The sequence below is a fragment of the Pterocles gutturalis genome, unplaced genomic scaffold (assembly GCF_000699245.1).
Source record: "Pterocles gutturalis isolate BGI_N339 unplaced genomic scaffold, ASM69924v1 scaffold27128, whole genome shotgun sequence".
NCBI classification, from domain to species: Eukaryota; Metazoa; Chordata; class Aves; order Pterocliformes; family Pteroclidae; genus Pterocles; species Pterocles gutturalis.
The window spans coordinates 1-20,612 of NW_010118917.1; the positions used below are offsets into that span (position 1 = coordinate 1).

The 20,612-nt window shown below is 39.5% G+C and overlaps 1 protein-coding gene across 1 annotated transcript; it reads left to right on the forward strand.

The window, feature by feature from the left end:
• Positions 1–1,215: 1,215 nt before the first annotated feature.
• Positions 1,216–17,282, forward strand: DDX3X (DEAD (Asp-Glu-Ala-Asp) box helicase 3, X-linked; the record flags this gene model as incomplete). The annotated part of the gene is made up of 16 exons (XM_010076405.1): positions 1,216–1,285; positions 2,338–2,388; positions 7,587–7,710; positions 8,903–9,043; positions 9,127–9,226; positions 9,807–9,942; positions 10,379–10,464; positions 11,081–11,179; positions 11,255–11,415; positions 11,621–11,765; positions 11,866–12,010; positions 12,318–12,499; positions 12,590–12,707; positions 13,161–13,317; positions 14,274–14,401; positions 14,754–17,282. Coding segments are annotated over 16 exons (1,926 nt in total), but the record flags the coding sequence as incomplete, so codon positions are not given.
• Between the last annotated feature and the right edge of the window lie 3,330 nt (positions 17,283–20,612).

Genomic DNA, 20,612 nt, shown 5'->3' on the forward strand with positions numbered 1-20,612 from the left:
GCTGCGCCGAAAATCCCAACCCGCAGTGCCGGCTGCACCGCCGCACTGAGATGGCGGCCGTGCTGAGCTTCGTTGCTGCGCCATCTCCGAGATCAGATTTTTGGCAAGTGTTGCCCCCACGGTGGGCACTGGATCACTTCAGTTGACTGCTCCTGGAGAGCCACTTTTACCTAGTAGAGAGTCCCTGTTTTTGTTAACTGTTCAAGTAAGAATAATTCTTTAGCCTCTAGTTGATCCAAGCACCAACGTAAGAGATCAGATTTTAAGTAGTAGCTTTAAATAGGAGGATACAAGGCCGGCTATGGGAGGATTTGTCAAGAAGCTGAATGTCCTAAATGGCAGCACACTCAAGTGAAAATCTAGTAGGACAGTGCATTGGGATCTTTGCTTTGATTCAGGTCATGTTGGAGGACACTTCTGTGCAATTGATCTTTGCGTAGAAGTGAGTTGTACTTAAACATGTCTTGTTATTATCAATAAGTCTCTAATCTTGCCATTCAGGCAAACAGCTGTAACAAGTTGGTGTTTAAGCTTTGTGAGTTTCCCACTGCCTTCTGCTGAAATAAGTATATAATGTGTTTGACCTAAAATGTTTGGGCTACATGCTAGTAGTGCCTGAACTGAAATACCTATTGGTAGACTTAAGGCTGTAAGTGAAACTTTAGAAAAGCAGTGCAAAAATTGTACTTGCTGAAGTAATTGTAGGACAAAGTCATCTGATGTTTTGTGAACAGTAGCTGCTTCAAACCATGAAGACTATGCTGTCTCAGTGTTAATGAAGTGTAAAGAAATATGAGTCTCTGCAAGTGAAGTGCCCAAATGAATTGGTATTATTTGGGCTGTAGTCTCTGTAGACCTAAAAAACGTTAGCTGATCTCAATCAGAATGCATCTGAGTGTGCTGAAAGACATTTTAAATGTCTGTTTAGCCTGCATATAGTGTGTGAAGCAGAAGTCTGTGGTATTTGATTTGATGGGTCTTCTGGCCTTCCTGCCCATGTGGTGCTTGTTTATTGGTGGGTATGAAGACACTTGGAGATGGTATAGCCTTGAGTATGAATTATGGTTTTGGTTCTCCTTTACAGGAGATGTGACTAATGCTATAGACAAATTTCTTTGCAGCAATAACTTGCTGGAACACAGCTTGCTCTTGATAAACAAAAGAGCTTTTTGTATCTTAGCATAAATTCATGCTATAACATGTTGGTACTTGTTTTTTTTCTTCCAGTTTTCTGGTCTAGACTTGAATTCCTCAGACTCCCAGAGTGAAGGAAGCTCTTCAAGCAGTAAGTATCCGCAAGTTCTCAAGCTTACAAACACAGATTTAGAAATCAGGGGTTTGTAGTTCAGAAAAATAATTTCTGAAGCAAAAATTCACAAAGACTGATGGGGAAATTGAGGAGGTTGCTAGTTATGACGGCTTTGAAAATGCTGTATAATTAAGGTAGGAGGGGTTTTTAGCAGTGTTACGGCATCTGTAAATTTTTTAAGTACTTAACTAGCTTGAGAGAACTTAGTGTTCCAGTTTTGTCCCAGGTTTTCTGTTGCCTCCAGTAAAACAGCTGAGGCCAGTGATTGTAGTAGTAATGTGATGATGTGTCTTCTCAAAACATCCAACTGGAGTTGTAACATTTGAATGTAAAAGTTTCTAGTAGTTAACTGTGCTAATCCGAATTCGTTGAGTAGAAACTGCATTCTCTGACATACAAGACTTAAGTATGATAAGAACAGAGGGGAATCTTCCCGGAATTCACATTCACCTTGTGCCTGTTACATTCTCATTCATGTTGCTTATCAGACAGATGCTTCTGGATTGTAAATGAAGAATGCTGTTCAGAGGCAATTATGTGTGGCTTTCGATTTGATCTGAGCTGAATTAATAGGGATAGTTGAATTTAAGGGTAAGGAAAAATATTGGTAGTAGTAATATTGTGCCAGTACTTGAATGACCCAGTGAAAATCTTAAGCTGCTCAAATATTTGGCACCAAGTTAAGCCTTAATGAGTTCTAGGAAGACAGGCTTTCATCACATGCACTGTAACATCCATAAAGGGCATGGATGACTTAGTCAAAGAAATAGCAAGACATTTGTGCCTTAAAAAAAAGCTACCTAAATGAGTATGCAAGAACTTAAATCTTTCCTGTGTTAGTCCTCTGGGATATTAAATGCTCTATTAAAGAACTCCTGTTTAAAGACACTAAGAGGCCTTAAAGCTTGTGAGGCAGACAGATATTTTTTATTTTTTTTTCCTGACCAAAAGCTGTTGTTGGAAATGCTAGTATCTCATAAGGTGCGAATGCTGTGATCTTTTAACACGGCTTTTCTTTTGTCCCTTAGAAGGCCGATACATTCCTCCTCACCTGCGGAACAGGGAAGCTGCAAAACAGGGTATGTATCAGAAATAAAGTGGCAACACTTGTAACTGGTTCTTGGCTTACTTCTGAGTATTTAGGAACAGAACACTAAAAGCTTTGACAGTGCTGTTAAAGATGATTACACAGACTGCTTCCTTCCATATTCTGTGCAAAACACTGCAACTTAATCTTCTAGTGTGCTATTCTTGGTTCCTTTACCAGGTTATATTCTAAGCTCACGTTCAGTATCTGACTGGCAAAATACATGAAGCAATTAACTGTGACTGAAACAAGATGGGAGTCTCCCATCTTAACTTGACTACCTCTGTAATCCTGAGTATCAATTTTAAGAGATTTTGAGAGTACCAGTTCTTCTGCTAATGACTGTGATGTGGAATTGTAGCAGCCAGTTGTTTAATATGAACAGTTAGCAGAGTTTCACTTTGTAAATGGATGTTTTATACGACTTGCTCTTAGCTAGGGAGCATGAGAAGCAAAACAATTGGAAGTGTTGTCCTTGTTTAGCTGCTTCTAGTTTTTATGGAAGTCCGCAAGAGTACTTGCAAAAGGAGGTTGAGGATGCTGGTGCATGAAACATGAAATACATGATCAGTGTTGGGTCATATGTTTACCCAGGGAGGTTTGTGCTGAGAAATGACCTTTATATCTTGCACTTGGTTTTCTAAGCAAAGCATGGTAAAGAAGAAAAGTTTTTGTGGAGTTCTTCAGTGAGGTAAATAATGAACTTTTTTGTAAGATATAAAGATTGCTGATACTGCAGCATGCATTATCATGTCTAATGACTTGTGTAGATAGAAGAAACATTTCCTCTAATACCTATTGAAACACTGGAATGGAGGAACTGAAGCACTTCCTGCTACGCTGCGGCTTAAGGAAGATTTAAATCTCTGTTTCTGGAGCAGTGGACTTATCACAGATTCTCATTTCAGGACTGCAAGAGTGCCCCTTCCATTAGGAGTGAGTGGGGGGTGAATATTGAAGTACATGCTGATGTAGCTCCAGTGTAATTTGAGATTTGACTAGATGAAAGATGCTCCACTCCAGTTTTATGCTATCTGAAGAAACAGATCAGTCTGGTTTAGTCTTGCCTTTGCATGTATTCAAGATAGTGAGATTTTTTTACCTAAAAGAAGTATGGCCTAAATTATGAACAGCCTATTATGAGAACTAAATGTTTTGAGGAAAGTAGAGGGACTGGTTGGCAGGTCAGTGCTCTTGAAGTTTCTGATCACATTAACTTCAAATGTTAGCAGTCTTTCAAGAGATCAACTAGCTGATCCTGAGAGGAATGTGCAGGTTTCTCAAAAGCAGCAAACAACTTGAAGTTGGCTTGTGGAAGCTTCCTGTTTATAGTTTTTCTTCCCCTACATGGTCATTTGTAACAAACTTCGGTTTAGTCTTTGGAGATACTGGATACTGGAGGGGTACTTCAGTCTTGAGTTCATATAGTGATGTGTTATCTATAGGACTGTCACTGTCTTTTCTGTGCAAGAGCAGAGTTCAGCATTATAACGTATATGTGAGAATGTGTGGCTTTTCTGGGGGCTTCAAGCTTCAACTTGCGAAAAAGTAAACAAGTTAGGAAATTTAAGTTTGATGTGTGGCTTGTTCAATTAATAGAACATAGTCTGTCAACTTGCCTTCATAAACCTAACATTTCAAAAGGTCCTTTAAACCTTTGAGTACTGCATCACTAGACTCCTTATGGCTCCTTGTGACAAGGTTCATGATGGCTAAAAGGAAAAGGTATGATCCCAGTTCAGGTCTCCTGCTGTGAGTCAGAGTATTATCAGTACAGTGTAAAGCTGAGCTATTGTGTGGGATGATTTGAAGTCCGTTACATAGTTTTAATTTCATAAAAGTAATGTTTGCTTCTGTTATTTACAGCTAAATTAACAACTGCTTCTTTGGCTCTCTTGAAGCTGTTCTGTATACTGACTGCTCCTTGGAATCTTTAGCAACAGATTTTTCAAGGTGTAGACATTAACAAGGAACAGGCAAGAGAGACCTGGGATAATAGTGGTATTATGCAGCCTTACAAGTGTAGTAACTGGATACATTTTTTTTTAATTGATGTAAAAATCGGTTAAACTACTGGGTAGAACTGTTCTTCAGTAATGCGGTATAATGTCTTGCTCACATACAATGATGTTATGGACTTCTGTGAAAGTTTTAATTAACTATTACTGCATTCAAAAACTTAAATTATTTGTTTCTCCTGTGTGTTGTTCCATTAGACAAGGTCTAGAAATGTGTAGTGTATAGCTTCTAGCTTGGGGTTCTCACTTTCCTCTGTAGCTGATGATGGCATAGTAATTCATAGATGCCATTAAAGTTGCACAATGGGCTTGCAGCTAAGTAAGAAATTGCTTAAGGTGGTGGACTTAATACTTCAAATATAGCTGTTATGTGTGTTCCTGAAGACCTAAGTATCTTTATTTCAGTAGGTGTTAACAAGGGGAGTGTGCTAAGGGATCTAGAGTATTTCTGTTTAAAACTCCTATGGTGGTTTTACTCCTTCCATATAACTGCAGATCTGTTCCTGTTGTAATACTAATCTGTTATCTTTGTACATGGGAAGAAGACAGTACAGAACTGCAGGAAATACGAGCATGCATAAAGATGAGTACTTAGGTTACTTAATGGCAGCTCTGTTCTTCAACTGTTGAAGCTACAGTATATGGAACTCAACTGTGCAGGGCTGCCTGGTCTACAGTGTTGTGGTTTTATGAGCTTGACTTAATGCTAAAGCTTGTTAGGTCATTTTTCTCGTTAAACTTCCTGGGAGCTGCTCCCGGATATCTGAATTGTAATCTGTATTACAGTAGATGAAGGAGCAGGTGTTAGAACTTGCCTTAAGGGTCTTGTCCAACCTAAAGGATTCTATGATTCTAACTATTTCTCCCATCTTTAAAAACTGATGATTGCTGCTGCGTGTGGCAGTTTTTTGAGTACGCTGACAGTGATTGGTGTTAGAGCATTATAAAATGTGAATGAAAACCCTGATTTAGGGGAAGCATTGACAATTCTACTATTCTTCATAGGTGCAAGAACTACATAATTGCTCTGGAAGTTCATTAACTTACTGAACTCCAAACTTATCCCTTTGAAAAATATATGCTGGATGGAATCTATACAGGTTTTTACTTTAAAGAAAGCCTTGATGTTTAAAGGAATTTCCCAATAATTCTTTTGTGGTCTGATGATTGTTCTCTTCACTGTAGATAAGTCAGTCTATGGTCTGTTACAGGTTGTCTCAGTGCATTTGCTTTTTGATTTTAATTTACAATGTGATGATCTAGATCATGATGCCTTCTGCTAGGTGGTTACTTACTGTTGACTTGTATAGCCTGGACACCTGTTCTATGCTGATCCACAAGTAAAACCAAACTAGGCATACCAAACTGAAAGTGGAATTAATGGTCCTAATTGTCAAGCAGGGTGTATATATATATGTATTTGTTAAAGAGTTAGTCTAGAAATCACTGCACTATTTTAAAGAAAAAATATTGCAAGGTACCAACTTCAGAAACCAGTGCTGCTAAAAACTGGATGAGTAATCTCACTTTGTGTGCTCTTTGGAGTATAAAATTTTGCCTCCTTTCTGGAACTTTTCAGACTTGGTAGAAGATTCTAATGTAGTACAGAGTCACCTCAATCTTTTCACTAATGAGAAATTACATCTTTACCTTCCTGAAGATTGCTCTGTCAGTACCACTGCTGTTAGGTCTCTTGGGAGGATGACATATCCCAGTATTTTTAGTGTAGTTTGAAAGTTTCTCATACTAAAGTCTGGATTTAGATGTTTTCTAAACAAACTACAAATAGCTTTCTCATTCATTAATTGATTATGGTATTCCTGATCTGTCAGCAGCCTCTGTGTGTGAAGTGAATTTATCCTTAAGGACTAAAGTTACTTCTTAAAGTACTTTGGAGGTCTTGAAGCATTCCATGACCTTGTGTGCTAGTAAACTTCATGCATGGATTATTTTTACTGTCTGCTTTACTTAGTCAGACCAAGTAAGTTACACTTATCAGACTAGTTTTTAAAAATTCCCTTGTGATTAGCACATGTCTGGATTCTGGGGAGTAGAATTTCTTACTTCAAAAGAAGTAGGGGCGAAGGGGAAGGATGCTCTTCAGAGGACGTATAGCAAGGTAGGGTAATTGTAGCAAAGCTTTTTCAGAGAGAGAGGGCCTAGAACAAGCTCACTCTTTGGAGTAATTTTGTGGTTACTTGTATTGTCTGGTGCATAGGTCTTGACTGGTGGTGTGGAGCTGGCAAAAGCATGCTCACCAATAGGAGTGACATTATTTGTTTATCTATTTAATTATTTCACTTATTCTCTGCCAGGATCCCATAGCTAAGACTCTGGTTGGGTCTTGTTTTCAAGCTTGTGAAGGTTGGAACTGCAAATCAGAATTTTTAAGTTCTTAGTCTAGTACCAAAGCACTGCTTAATGCTCTGTGTTTCTGCCTACCTCCCAACCCCTGGTAGCTGAATAAAAGCGAGGCTTTCTAGTTTGTGGTGTTGGCAAGCTGTACTTTCTTCTCTACATGGTCCTCTTTCTTGGAGTTTGTATACCTAAGTAGGCATCTATTGTAGGTGGGTGTAAAAGTGCTGTGGAAAAATTGAATGTGGTAATTCGGTGTGAAGAACTCAATATTCCTTATTTCTGCACGGTGTTGTTTATTTGTCTTAGTTTGTGTAGATCAGATTACTCTGTGTACCTCAAGTGTGAGAAAACATTTTAACTTCTGTATGGATGTCTAATGCAAGGGTTAATATAATTTATTGATCTCCACCAGAGGCCTTGCTAACCTCTCAAAAATGAAATGCGTCATCAAGGATTTTTGTTGGAGAGAGAATGTAGATTAAGCTTGGCAGGACTTTGTGTCTTAATGCTTTTTCTGATACCTGTCTTTCCAGAGTAGGCAGCTTAATTACTAGCACTAAGGCAAGTGCAGTGTTTTAAAAAAAATAACATGCTTGTACATGAGTAGAGGGGTTTTGGCAAGTTCTGATGGGCAATGAGAAATGCTTAGTCCCTATTTGAATAAGTCTTAACATCTGTAATCTTGTGTTCTTGAAGGACTGCCTGCTTTTCAGTCCTGTAGGCCTTCCCATGAAGACTTACTGGACAGAACTTAGATTTTTCTTGTAAAAGTCTAGACCATGTAATATATGGCTAAGATACTTTTCTCTACTAGGTTTTGATAGTGGTGGCTGGAGTTCTAGCAGAGACAAGGATGCATACAGCAGCTTTGGTGCACGGTCTGACCGTGGACCAAAACCAAGCTTCTTTGACCGTGGAAATGGGTCAAGAGGAGGAAGGTAAGTACTTGTTTGTCTGAATGGTGCATATGAAGTCTCTCGGTTTTAGTAATGCACCTGTAATCTTGATGTTACAATTAGAGTTCTAGGTGAGAACAACAAGATGGGGTAGGAGGAACCTGGGAGGGGAGAAGAGAGTGAAAAACCTTGCTTTTAAAGCTACACAAGTTCAAGGATGGGAAACTTGCATGTGTTGAAAAATGCGCCCTTTGGTCCACCATCAGCCACTTACTGAAGCTGTAATGGCTTGGTGACTTAACCATTTCACCAAAAAAGTGCTAGATGGGTGGCTACTTCATAAAAATCATGAAGAGCTGTTGGGAGCACATAAACTACGTCAAAATGGATTTTTATTTTTTTAATTTCAATATTTTTTTTTCCTTGCTTAAAAGGTAGTTAATAAAACTGGGTGAGACTCTTGCAGGTTCTCTACCTTACTTGATCAGTCTTACACACATCATGTGTTGTATGCACAAGTGTGGTGAGAGTGACCTTTATCGACTAGTAAAGCTGGCGCTAGTTCTGTATCCAGACTTTTCTCAAACATGATTTACCAGGCCAAAAAGTAAACAGTTGAGGTAAGGACTTCTTCCACCTTCTTTCCAAGTCAGTAATACAGGTGAGCTCCCTCTTTATAAAATAATAATGTGACATGTAATTGAGGTATTTAGGTTGGTCACGTGTGGTGGGGGAGTAGAGGAATGGATTACAGCAATTTGATAGTTTTGTCTGGACTTGGGAGACCTATGTAAAAGGAGGCACAGAGAAAGGGGGGGGTACCAGACAATATCTTTGAAGAGGTTTAAGTGAAGGTCCTTAGAAAAAAAGCAAAGACTAAGCAACTTCAGATGCAGCTCAACTGGCAGATGACTGATTCTTTACACTTGTTATGCTTAACCAAGTAAATTTGGTAAAAGGTTCGGCGTGTTAAGATAAACTGAGCTGCTAAATCATGACAAACTCTCCTGTCTATAACACAGAAAAACACGACCTAGTTTGATGACTGGGACTAAACTCATTTCAGTTGGTAGGTCAAGAAGCAAGTACAGATAATCTGATTGCTTTGAACTGTTCTACAGTTGTATATGTAATACAGAGAGCATATGCTACTAGATCATTATAGCTTTACTTTTGCTTGACAAAAAAATCCTGTTGCCCAGGAGTGGTGGCCTGATATTTTTGCTATATTTAGATATGAAGAGCGTGGAAGAGGTGGTGACTATGATAGGAGCGGCTTTGGTAGATTTGACCGTGGTGGGAATAGCCGCTGGTGTGACAAATCCGATGAAGATGACTGGTCAAAGCCTCTTCCCCCAAGTGAACGCCTGGAACAGTAAGTAATGGAATAGCATAAATTCACATGAGAGGGTCAGTTGATACATCTAGCAAATAAACCACTTTCTCTTCTGTTTTTAGAGAGCTCTTTTCAGGAAGCAATACTGGCATTAACTTTGAGAAATATGATGACATTCCTGTTGAAGCAACAGGCAGCAACTGTCCTCCACATATTGAAAGTGTAAGATGTTTTGTTTTTTTTAAATTTAGTTTGGTGATGTATCTAATGGTGACTGTATTGCATGTGAAACTTCATGCCATACTATCTTAAGTTTAGGGAGGAAAGGAAGCACTGTGTTGCATTCCTTCAGCTAGGCTGTGTGGCAGAGGAGGGTTGCATATGATGAACTAAGACATGGGCGAAGTTGTGTAAGCTTGTTCAGTTAACACTTGTGGATCAATTAACTGTGTGACTTGTCTTTAAACATGTAAAGAAGTAGACGTGCTTGGAGGTTCTGTTTTCTTGGAGCAACTGCTTAAGCATAGGTGTTGTGTCGTGCTAAGCATAGTATGCTAGTATAGTCTGTACTTCAGGCTTGGCTGGCTTTTTAAGGATCAGTTACATGACTGGACTAAGTAGATACCAGACTCTTGCTAACTAGCGAGCTGATGTACTTTCTAGTATCTGCAAACTTAATAGGCTAATTCTATAGGAAGAGATGAAACAAAAGCTACTTTACAAATGAATACCTAGATTGAATGATACGTTCCATGATGGCTGAAGGGAAGGATCTCCATCTGACTCTTAAAATATCTTACAGTTCAGTGATGTTGACATGGGAGAAATTATTATGGGAAACATTGAGCTCACACGCTACACCCGTCCTACTCCAGTCCAGAAACATGCAATACCTATTATTAAAGAGAAGAGAGACTTGATGGCCTGTGCTCAGACAGGTAAGTTAGTAACTCTTCACTGCTTAGCCTGTCTCAATACGAGTAGGGTCTTGAATTCCTCAGGTGGCAGGTACGAGGTCTGCAAAGTAGTAAAACTTCCTGTTCAGAGTCTACTGAAATACCAGCAACATTGGAAATTACTTAGCTTTAGAGTCTTGCCACTGATTTAGATGTGGCCTGATTGGATTTACTGTATTTGTCATCAGGGAAATATTAATGACTTAAATCATGTTCACTTCAGGGGTTTGTGGTACTGAGTGATAAGTCTGGTAGATAATCTCTGCTGGCTAAGGAATGCACTCCAGTGACATGGGTGGTATCCATATACTAGTGCAGATGTTACTGGGAGTGTGCTAGTGATATGGGATTAATGCTGTAGCTGATGTCCAGTAGCTTTGACAATAACTATTAATAATACTGAATTGTGTCCTAATAGGGTCTGGGAAAACAGCTGCATTTCTTCTACCAATACTGAGCCAGATCTATGCAGATGGCCCTGGTGATGCCTTGAGAGCTATGAAGGCAAGTATTTAAATACCCAGTCATGGAAAAGCTGTGACCAATGTGTTTTTTTGCCCCATAGGCTGTTAGCTGCTACTGAACACAGTAGCTGGGCTTAAATTTAGGGTATGATAGGCAAGCTTCTGAACTTTCAGAAGACTAGCTGTTTCCTTGTAAAATGAAACATTTTTTTCCTACCTGAAGAAGTAATATGTGTAACTATGGAGAAAATACTGTTTACAAAGTGTTTTTTTTGTTGTATGAGCTTTAAAGATGCTTTGCTTGCTACAAAAAAGCTACTTAGTAACACATGTCCGTGTTGTAATGACTTTGGCATAGGAAGTAACTGGTTTTATCAGTACAATTTCTCTGCTGCTTAAGTTATGGATGACAGTGCAGGTCATTGAGACCAAGTTTGTGCAGCTGTGTTGCTGTTAACATTAACCTGACAGCTGAATCTTAGATACTGTAGTAGGGCAGAGTCTTCAGATGCAGTGCTTAAAACAAGTTGGCTCTCAGCCATGCTTTTTCGTGCTGTTGACCCAAACTTGGTGACCTGTCTTCAGTATTTACTGTAGTAGCTGTTTTAATTCTCTTGTATTTGGGGTACTCACTCCAAGTATTTTTTTTTCTTTAGGAAAATGGAAGGTATGGACGCCGTAAGCAATATCCAATCTCATTGGTCTTGGCTCCCACTAGAGAACTGGCTGTGCAGATCTATGAGGAAGCCAGAAAGGTATATCTAGGAGCTCATCATTATAACATGGCTTAAGTATAGTTTTTCTTAGAGCTAATTTACTTTGTTTTATAGTTTGCATACCGTTCTAGAGTTCGTCCCTGTGTTGTATATGGTGGTGCAGATATTGGTCAGCAGATACGTGACTTAGAACGTGGATGTCACTTGCTTGTAGCAACTCCAGGACGACTGGTTGACATGATGGAGAGGGGAAAGATTGGATTGGATTTCTGCAAGTAAGTGAAGTGTTCTTGTCCATATGCTAATGATGTGACAACTAGAAATTGTACCTTTAAAAGTGAGATTTAGAGTTAATGACACTTAAGTTCTGGTTTTCAAACTGTGTAAACATCTAGTTGAGAACTTGTAGTCCAGTGTCTGTGTTGGGTTACAGGTTAAAGAAAAAAGCTCTGAAGAATAACTTTTTTTATTACTGTTTAGGTACCTGGTGCTTGATGAAGCTGACAGAATGCTTGATATGGGGTTTGAACCTCAAATTCGACGAATTGTTGAACAAGATACTATGCCACCAAAGGGGGTTCGTCATACCATGATGTTCAGTGCTACTTTCCCCAAGGAAATCCAGGTACTTTACAAAAGTTCAAACATTTTAACAGCTTATAGACCTGAATTGCACCAGTGTAAGGGGAAAGAAAAACTGTTTTATTTTTTCTTTCTTTTTTTAGATGCTTGCTCGTGACTTCCTTGATGAATATATCTTTTTGGCTGTTGGCAGAGTAGGCTCTACGTCTGAGAATATCACACAGAAAGTAGTATGGGTGGAAGAGTCAGACAAACGATCGTTTCTGCTTGATCTACTAAATGCCACAGGTAAAGACCAGTTTCAGATAAGCAAACAAGGCAAAATTCAGATGAGGTGAATCTAATGACTCGAGTAACAAGAACTTCTAGTGAGTAGTTGAATGAAAAAAAAGGAATATATTCACTACATATTAACTGTCAGTTTTTAAGTTGAAGTAAGCTTTCAGGTAATACAAAATGAGGAAGGAGGTCTGCAATGTCTTCAGTTTAGAATACGCAAGAGCACAGAACTGAATCTGCCTTTTACCAGGTGGTAGAGCCAAGTGTTTGTCTGTGCAGCTTTTCTTCTGCTAACCTGTTCTTTAATTATTGTTAGGCAAGGATTCCCTGACTCTGGTGTTTGTGGAAACTAAAAAGGGTGCAGATGCTCTTGAGGACTTCTTGTACCATGAAGGATACGCCTGTACAAGTATACACGGAGATCGCTCTCAAAGAGACAGAGAAGAAGCACTGCACCAGTTCCGTTCGGGCAAGAGCCCGATTCTTGTTGCCACAGCAGTAAGTGAAATCTATGAAGTTTGAGCCTGTAAGCATATTACTTGGGCTGTGGAATTCTACTAAGATTTGATTTAATCGTTTAACCACTAGGTAGCAGCAAGAGGACTGGATATCTCAAATGTAAAGCATGTCATAAACTTCGACTTACCAAGTGACATTGAAGAGTATGTGCACCGTATTGGTCGTACAGGCCGTGTAGGAAACCTTGGTAAGCATGAACTAGAATTTTTGCAAGGTAGCACTTCATACTTGAGTTGATAGGTGTAGTAGTATTGACAAGGTAGCAAGTAAGTACTCGAGAGAAGCCTGTGTGCTGCCTTCTGTGACCAGAAGCTGGTCACTGCTGTCTAGCCAGTGCAGAAGGTAACCAGTTCCTTTAGCTAGTGTTTTTGTTGGTGTTAAAAAGCTCTGATGCCACATGTAAGTTTGGTATCTTCTGTCAGTAAATAGCTAGTGTTTTTGTGACTGCCTGTGGCGGAATAATGATCTTAAACCGCTTTCTCTCAGGTAATTGTAGTGTTCTCAAGCTTGGCTGTAAGGAATCTGATCTTGTACTTGTCCAAGCTGCAAGGGAGTGTGGAATGGGTTTGAGTGTGGAATGTGGAATAAGTGCTGTAGTGTATTTACTTTGTGTGGGGCTAAACCTGAATATTTACTGCAGGTCTTGCCACCTCATTCTTCAATGAGAGGAACATAAACATCACCAAGGACTTGCTTGATCTTCTTGTTGAGGCTAAGCAAGAAGTACCATCTTGGCTGGAAAACATGGCTTATGAACAGCATCACAAAGGAGGTGGTAGCCGTGGGCGATCTAAGAGGTAATGGTCACAACTTTAGCTAGAGGTATACTCAGTCTGTTTAAGAGGCAGTTCTGTGACTTCTTTGAGGAAGACAAACCAGTGCAGTGTAAACTGAGGTACATCAGAAGGTGACAGTTTGTCTGGTTTTATTCTATCTTATCATAAGGCAATTAACTCATAAAACTTTTCTCCTCTTAAGCAGACAACTAGCTACTGCTGAGATAGAATGACATCTAGTAAAAATGGCTTTAGAACTCTCTGAAATCACTTGCAAACACTTACTAGAAATGCATACCTGCATGTGCCAGAGATGTACCTTAAGCAGCTGTTTTATTGTTTAGGAGATAGTAATGCATGCCTCCTGACATAAAACAGGAAAGGTATGAGGGTTAGGTTGCAGGTGTGAGGCTACTTGTGAAATAGTTTTGCTGTGGAAACCTAAAATGGCTTATAAGCTGGTAATACAAAGCTATGTTTAATGGCTTAAAGGAGTGGAAGGAGAAACAACCCTTTTTGTTAGTGTAGTTAACATGATATGACCAAATGAGTTCTAGTTGTTCCCAGTTGGTTGTTTTTTTTCCTTTAGAAATAGCTTGTAAAATCGTTGCGCTTTTCTACAATGTGAAGGGTGGTCAAAAACGGATCACTTAAACACTGTGATAGGTTTGGAAGTTCTGTGGAGCAGAGGTTGCACTGAATCAAACTTTGCCAGGACCTGAGAAAGTAATTCTTAGTGTAACAGGGTAAGTTCAGTATAACCCTGCTTGGATAGTAAGTTTTCCTTTGCCATCTTGGATGCCCTTTCCAGGTAGCATTAGGATGCTTACAAAGTGTGCTGAACTAAACATTTGTACTGTATATTGTCCAGCTGTAGTTGGTAAGCAGAGCTGAAGAATTTTAGTACTTAAATCTCGGTGTCTGCAGTGTTTAAAATACCACTGACTTCACTCAAGTGTTTTTCTTTCTTCATACAGCAGTAGGTTCAGTGGAGGATTTGGTGCCAGAGACTATCGAACAAGTAGTGGTTCTGGCAGCAGTAGCTTTAGTAGCAGTCGATCAACCAGCAGCCGCAGTGGAGGAAGTGGCAGCAGAGGATTTGGAGGTAAGAAAAACGGGGCAGGCAGTACTGGCAAATACAAAAGCAGTTCTGAAATGCTTGCTGTAGTGAAACTTCTGGAGGTAATATTTAAATACTAGGTCAGCTGGTGGTTGTTATGTAAAGCCTTAGCATCCTTCTTGGATCTAGGCTAGTGCAAGTTACCTGTCTTTGATTAATTTGATGCTACCTCTCTTCCCATCACTTTAGTTTAATGTGTACATTTGACAGGACTTTTGGGGTGGGTTTCCTTTAACAGACAGTAGACATATTTTCTGTTCCCTGGGCTACTTTCTTGTTTTGAAGCTGCAAGTCTTTAGTGGGTTAATTAAGCATCACTTTCTCTTGCCTTTCATAGGTGGTGGTTATGGAGGCTTCTACAACAGTGATGGATATGGAGGAAACTATAACTCCCAGGGGGTTGACTGGTGGGGCAACTGAATCTGCTTGCAGCAGATATCCTACCAAACAAGCTAATATGGAAACCACATGTAACTTAGCCAGACTATACCTTGTGTAGCTTCAAGAACTCGCAGTACATTACCAGCTGTGATTCTCCACTGAAATTTTTTTTAAGGGAGCTCAAGGTCACGAGATGGAAACAAAGGAACAAGTAGCCCTATCTTGAAGGTGGTTTTGAAGACTCTATTGCTGTAGTCAGGATTAACTCCCCTCCCACCCATCCCCACCCAGAAACTGCATTTATGATTTTGTGACTGAGGATCATTTGTTTGTTAATGTACTGTGCCTTTAACTTTAGACAACTTTTATTTTGATGTCCTGTTGGCTCAGTAATGCTCAAGATATCAATTGTTTTGACAAAATAAAAATTACTGAACTTGGGCTAAAATCAAACCTTGGCACACAGGTGTGATACAACTTAAACAGGAATCACTGATTCATCCATAATATTACAAAGAAAAACTTATGCGGTAGCCTGCATTAGGGCTTTTGGTATTTGCAGATTTGAAAAATAAAACATCTTGAAGCATATCAATGCAATTAGTTTCTAATGTGGCAAAACTGTACTAAGTTAAAGTTCTGATTTGCTCACTCTATCCTGGATAGGTACTTAGAACCTGATAGCCTTTAATAAGCCATTCCAGTCATGATGAGATGATGTATGGATACATGCATACATTAAAAGCACTGTTTTTGAAGTTAATGCAAGTAATACAGCAATTCCTTTTTCAATATTTAGGCAGATCATTAATGTGAGCTAGCCAAATGTGGGCAGAACATTACAGGGAACGTTTAAAGGTCTGATAACTTGAAATAGTTCTTAGGAGAATTCATCTATTTAGACTTTTTAAAAATGCCTGCCATATGAAATTGAAATGGTAGAATGGCTGACCATGGCAGTAAATGGTCCTCCGTAAGGGCCTGACTGAATTTTTGGTCTAATAACGCATGCTAGTGTTGATGTTTTTTGGTCAAGAGGGTATGAACAGGAAGAATTATGCAGCAGGCTTTATTTTAATGCAGATTCACATTACTCTGTTCAAGCTGCGTGGAGATGTTGAACTGGCTTACTGTAGACTTTGTAAAATGGCTCCAGAAGAGTAACAAACAAACCTGAGATCACAGAGGTTGGAAATGTACATAAACTGCACAAGGTTTCAATTCTGCTATTAAAGTGCAGTTTTAGTCAGTTTTAGTTGCATAGGTTTCCATTGTATTTATAGTCTGTTTATGCTAAATCTGGCCAAAGATGAGTATTGTCCACCAGAAAAATGCCTCTGCCACTGGAATTTCTGTGCTCACTTTGTGGCCAGAGCAGTTAACAACTATTCTACAGTGGCATAGGAAAACGGCAAAAATCTCCTAAAGTGCAATAGATTTTTTCAAGTGTATTGTGCCTTGTTCTAAAACTTTTATTAAGTAGGTGCACTTGACAGTATTGAGGTCATTTGTTATGGTGCTATTTCAAGTCTAGGTTTAGGCCCTTGTACATTTTGCCCATAACTTTTTACAAAATACTTCTTTTATTGCACATTCAGAGAATTTTATATATGTCTTGTGTGCGTGTCCTTAACTTCCAATCTTATTTTGTCTCTTGGGAGATTGAACGCAGCTTGTTTAAGGAGAAGGAAATAGATTCTAAAACTTATTTGGGACCATGGGAATGATAGTTGGGAAGAAAACTATTTGCACACGACAGATTTCTAGATACTTTTTGCTGCTAGTTTTGTGTAATATTTATTGAACATTTTTGACAAATATTTATTTTTGTAAGCCTAAAAGTGATTCTTTGAAAGTTTAAAGAAACTTGACCAAAAGACAGTACAAAAACACTGGCACTTGAATGTTGAATGTCACCGTATGCGTGAAATTATATATTTCGGGGTAGTGTGAGCTTTTAATGTTTAAGTCATATTAAACTCTTAAGTCAAATTAAGCAGACCCGGCATTGGCAGTGTAGCCATAACTTTCTGATAGTAAAACAAAAATTGGCAACTTAAAATTAAACATGCCAAGGTTTTGATACACTTGTCTTAAGATATTAATGAAACACTTCTAAACACTGATGTGAAGTGTCCAGATTCTCAGATGTTTGTTGCGTGAGTTTTGTTTAGTTGTGTGGTTTTTTTTTTTTCAGTGAATGTCTGGCACATTGCAATCCTCAAACATGTGGTTATCTTTGTTGTATTGGCATAATCAGTGACTTGTGCATTTTAGCAAGTTTTATCAGCCAGCAATATTTTCAGTTCAGATACAAGGATTCAAAACAATATGCAAGAATGGATTTAAACTTGCTGAATGTGAAAATTGAATTTCAAGTCACTGTAGGTTTAGAATTGCTTATTGTATTAGTTTAGATGCTAGCACTGCATGTGCTGTGCATATTCTTGATTTTATTAAAATAAAAAAGTTGAACTGCACAGTCTACTCATTTGTGAAGCGTCACTCTTCTGGTTTATGAGATCTGTAGCCCAAGTAGTCGCATTCATGTGCAACTCTGGAAGCAGGTGAATCTAGTGTGGTACCCATCAGTGTGATCAGAAGTGGCAGCTAGGCTTAGGGTTATAGCTGTAGCAACCTTAACCTGTGCCCCACAATGTTGGATACTTGTACAAGTCAACTAGAGAAGCTAACAGAGCAGATGTGGGACAAATGAGTCAATGACTTCTTTTTTTTCCTTGGAGTTACCAAGTTTAGCTGTAACAGCATAATTAAAATTTATTGAACTTGCACTCGGACTTGTTTTCTCAGACGTTTAATGTCAAGGACTTCATCTCACAGTTTTGCCTCTGAACTTGGTGAAGGTCCCTTGTAGTAGACAGCTTTAATTTTTACATCTTCCCTGTTGACTGTGGCTGGGCAGCCTCATTGAAAGCAAGCGTGTGCAATTTTGTGGGGAAAAACTGCACTATGTCCTCTCTTCCCTCTCTGCCTCTGAAAAAGTGTGCCAGCTCTCCCTCCCCCAGTTAGGAAATGTATGCCCACACTCCAGTTTTGAATTAGTTTTGTAAAACTAAACAATGGGATTGAGCTGTAACTAGGCTGGAATGAGGTTAAGTACTGGAATATGTAAGAGGATACAGTGGAAATAATAGGTTTTGAGATTTCCAGTATATCTTTGAAGCTAGACAAAAGTCTTGCTTAATTTAGAAGAACATGATGTAAAGAACCTGGGTTTAAAGTTGAGTGCTGAAATGGCTGTAGGAACTTGTGAATTCCTGATGCCTAAGAGAGAGGAGAGAAAGTAATGCCTGGGACCTCTGTGGAAGTGTGCTGCAGGTGCATGATGTGGGTTGGGGACCAGTAAGGGTGTGGTGTGGACTTGGCGATCCTGGATCCATATAGTGCACATCTGCAAAAGGAATCTTCCCTATTGGTTACATGGCCAATCAGTAATACATATGGGCTTTGAAAAATCAGCGTGCTTACCAGAATATCGTGTTGGAGGATTTGCTTTGAGCACACTGACTGTGGACCACACTACATTTACCTGCTTTAGACTTGTATGAATTATCAATCTCATCATGCAGGGCTTATGTGTTGTCATGCTATGTCCCTGGATGTGCAAACATGCACTTATGTATCTTCCAGAAGCTTCAACCTGGCAGTTGTGTACCCCTGTATATCATGTAGCTAAAGATGTGGAAATACAGAACCACAGGAAGAGAGTGCTGTGTTGTAGAGGTGGCCCATGGGATCTGGAAGTTGAGCCTTGAGTGTAAAGGTTTGCACTCAGTGCTTGAACATGAATTTTGTTCTTGGCGAAGGCTGTTGCAGAAAGTGCACTTAGCAGAAGCCTGAAACCACAGGGGCACAGTGAAGCAGCTCTAGGCCAGACCTGTGAGCAGGCCTCTCTGGACTGGGGTTCATAAAGGTAGTGGAGTGGTTAGTGTAAAGCAAGGGGAGCTCTTGAGTACAAAGTAAGTGAAAACTGAAGGAGGAAGTCTGGTGCTAATGGGTGGCAGAAATACTTAGGAAGACTTTGACTGAGGTTGGAGGAAGCAATTTGCCTCTGGTGGTATGAGGTTGAAACTAGGCTACTGGGGAAACTGCAGGTATGAGGAACACAAGGGCTCTTAAGGTACTGTAGTAAGAGAAGCACAGAGCTTATTCCTACAGAGGTGAGAGTTTATACGTCAGTAGTTCTTGGTATTCCCATGATAAATTGGGAAAAGACTTGGGAATGTTTGGAGAAAACTAATACTAAATTGTGAGGTGAAGAAAAGGGCTGTGAAGTTAAATGTTGAAAACAATTACTGATTTGTCTTTGTGAAGCTGTGTTGTATCAGGCCTTCAAAATGTGCAGTAGTCAGTCTTTATGCAGTAAATGGCTGCACGTGCCAATAGCAGCAGAGGTTGTAGTAAAAAGGCTGTAGTAAAACCTACTCTTGTTTCTGAAAGTGAGGTTACTGTGACCGGTGCAGATCAGGAGTGGTATTGAAACAACATCCATTTGACTACAGTGACAAGGGGTGGGCAGGATTTAGAGTAATGTCCTATTGTGGACTTTCATATCGGTTGAGAGATCAGTGGGGTTACTAGAGGGATGTTGTTATTGTTTTGTTGGGTGCAAGCATGAAATCTAGGCAATGTTTGAGTACAGGAAAGATGACATGCTCAATCAGGATACTCCTGAGGGTTTCACGTATACCTTATTGAAACTGTGTGTATGTGTAGCTGCCCGAGTTTGTGACTCTTCATCAAGTGCAGTGTTCACCATTGCTCATATTAATCAATGTGTTCATAAAAATAACCTGTAGTTAGTTACAATAGTCTACATTGAATTACAAATCGTGTGTTAGCTCTCATTCTTTGGAGGAGGGGAGCAAAGAAGAAGTCTAGTTTCAATCCTACTTTGTGGCCTCTTCCACTTCAGTGAACCTTCCTGGATCTGTTGCAGTAGCACGCAATCCAACCTCACAGGATGGTCATAACTGGATTGTTTTTGAGGGGAGGAAGATTGCCAAGGCTACAGAGATGACATAAAGTATTGCATGAAACTATTGTGGTCAACACTTTGTATCAGAAACCATACCAGTACAGATTCTATCTCTGGTTCTGTTGGTCTCCTAGTCGGTTGCTTTATTGAATCATTTGCCTTGTACGTAGCATGGCTCATACGTAGCACTCGCTTCAGTAGTCCCTGGAAAGTGACCTGTTTAATTATGTCTCATTCACAGAGCATTATCTCTCATTCACAGAGCTGAAGTAACTTGCTGATGGTTAACAAAGCAGACTTGGGCCAGAGCTAAGACTGGGAAAAGCGTTAAGGGGTGGTGTAGGGCCTTTGTCCCGCTCATTGATCTACCATGATGTGGTCCTCTGGTGCTGTTCTTTTGTTGTTTTTGGCATTATTTAGGGAAGGTGTGGAAAAGCTGTTGGTGCTATGGATCTCTTAAGTCTTGGCTGTCCATTTAGGGTAAAGGTGGGAGGAAATTGTGTTGGATGTTAAGTCATTAGTGACACTGTATCTCTGCAGAGAGTTTTTGTAAATGATTGAAATCCTTCTCTAAACTGCATTTTATCAAGAATATGTTTACTCTTAGTCTGGCCACTTAAGGGGAGTTTTACTCTGCATACCATCTGATTTGTTAGCAAAAAATATTGCTGCTGATGGAATTACATGGTTGAAATAGATGTTCAGTATGTTCAGAGCACAGATGAGACAGTGCTGAATCTGATTGATGATCTGTACAGGTTTCACTACAGTGACAGTGTCAAATTACATATTTGTTGTGATGAAAGCTTTGTTCCT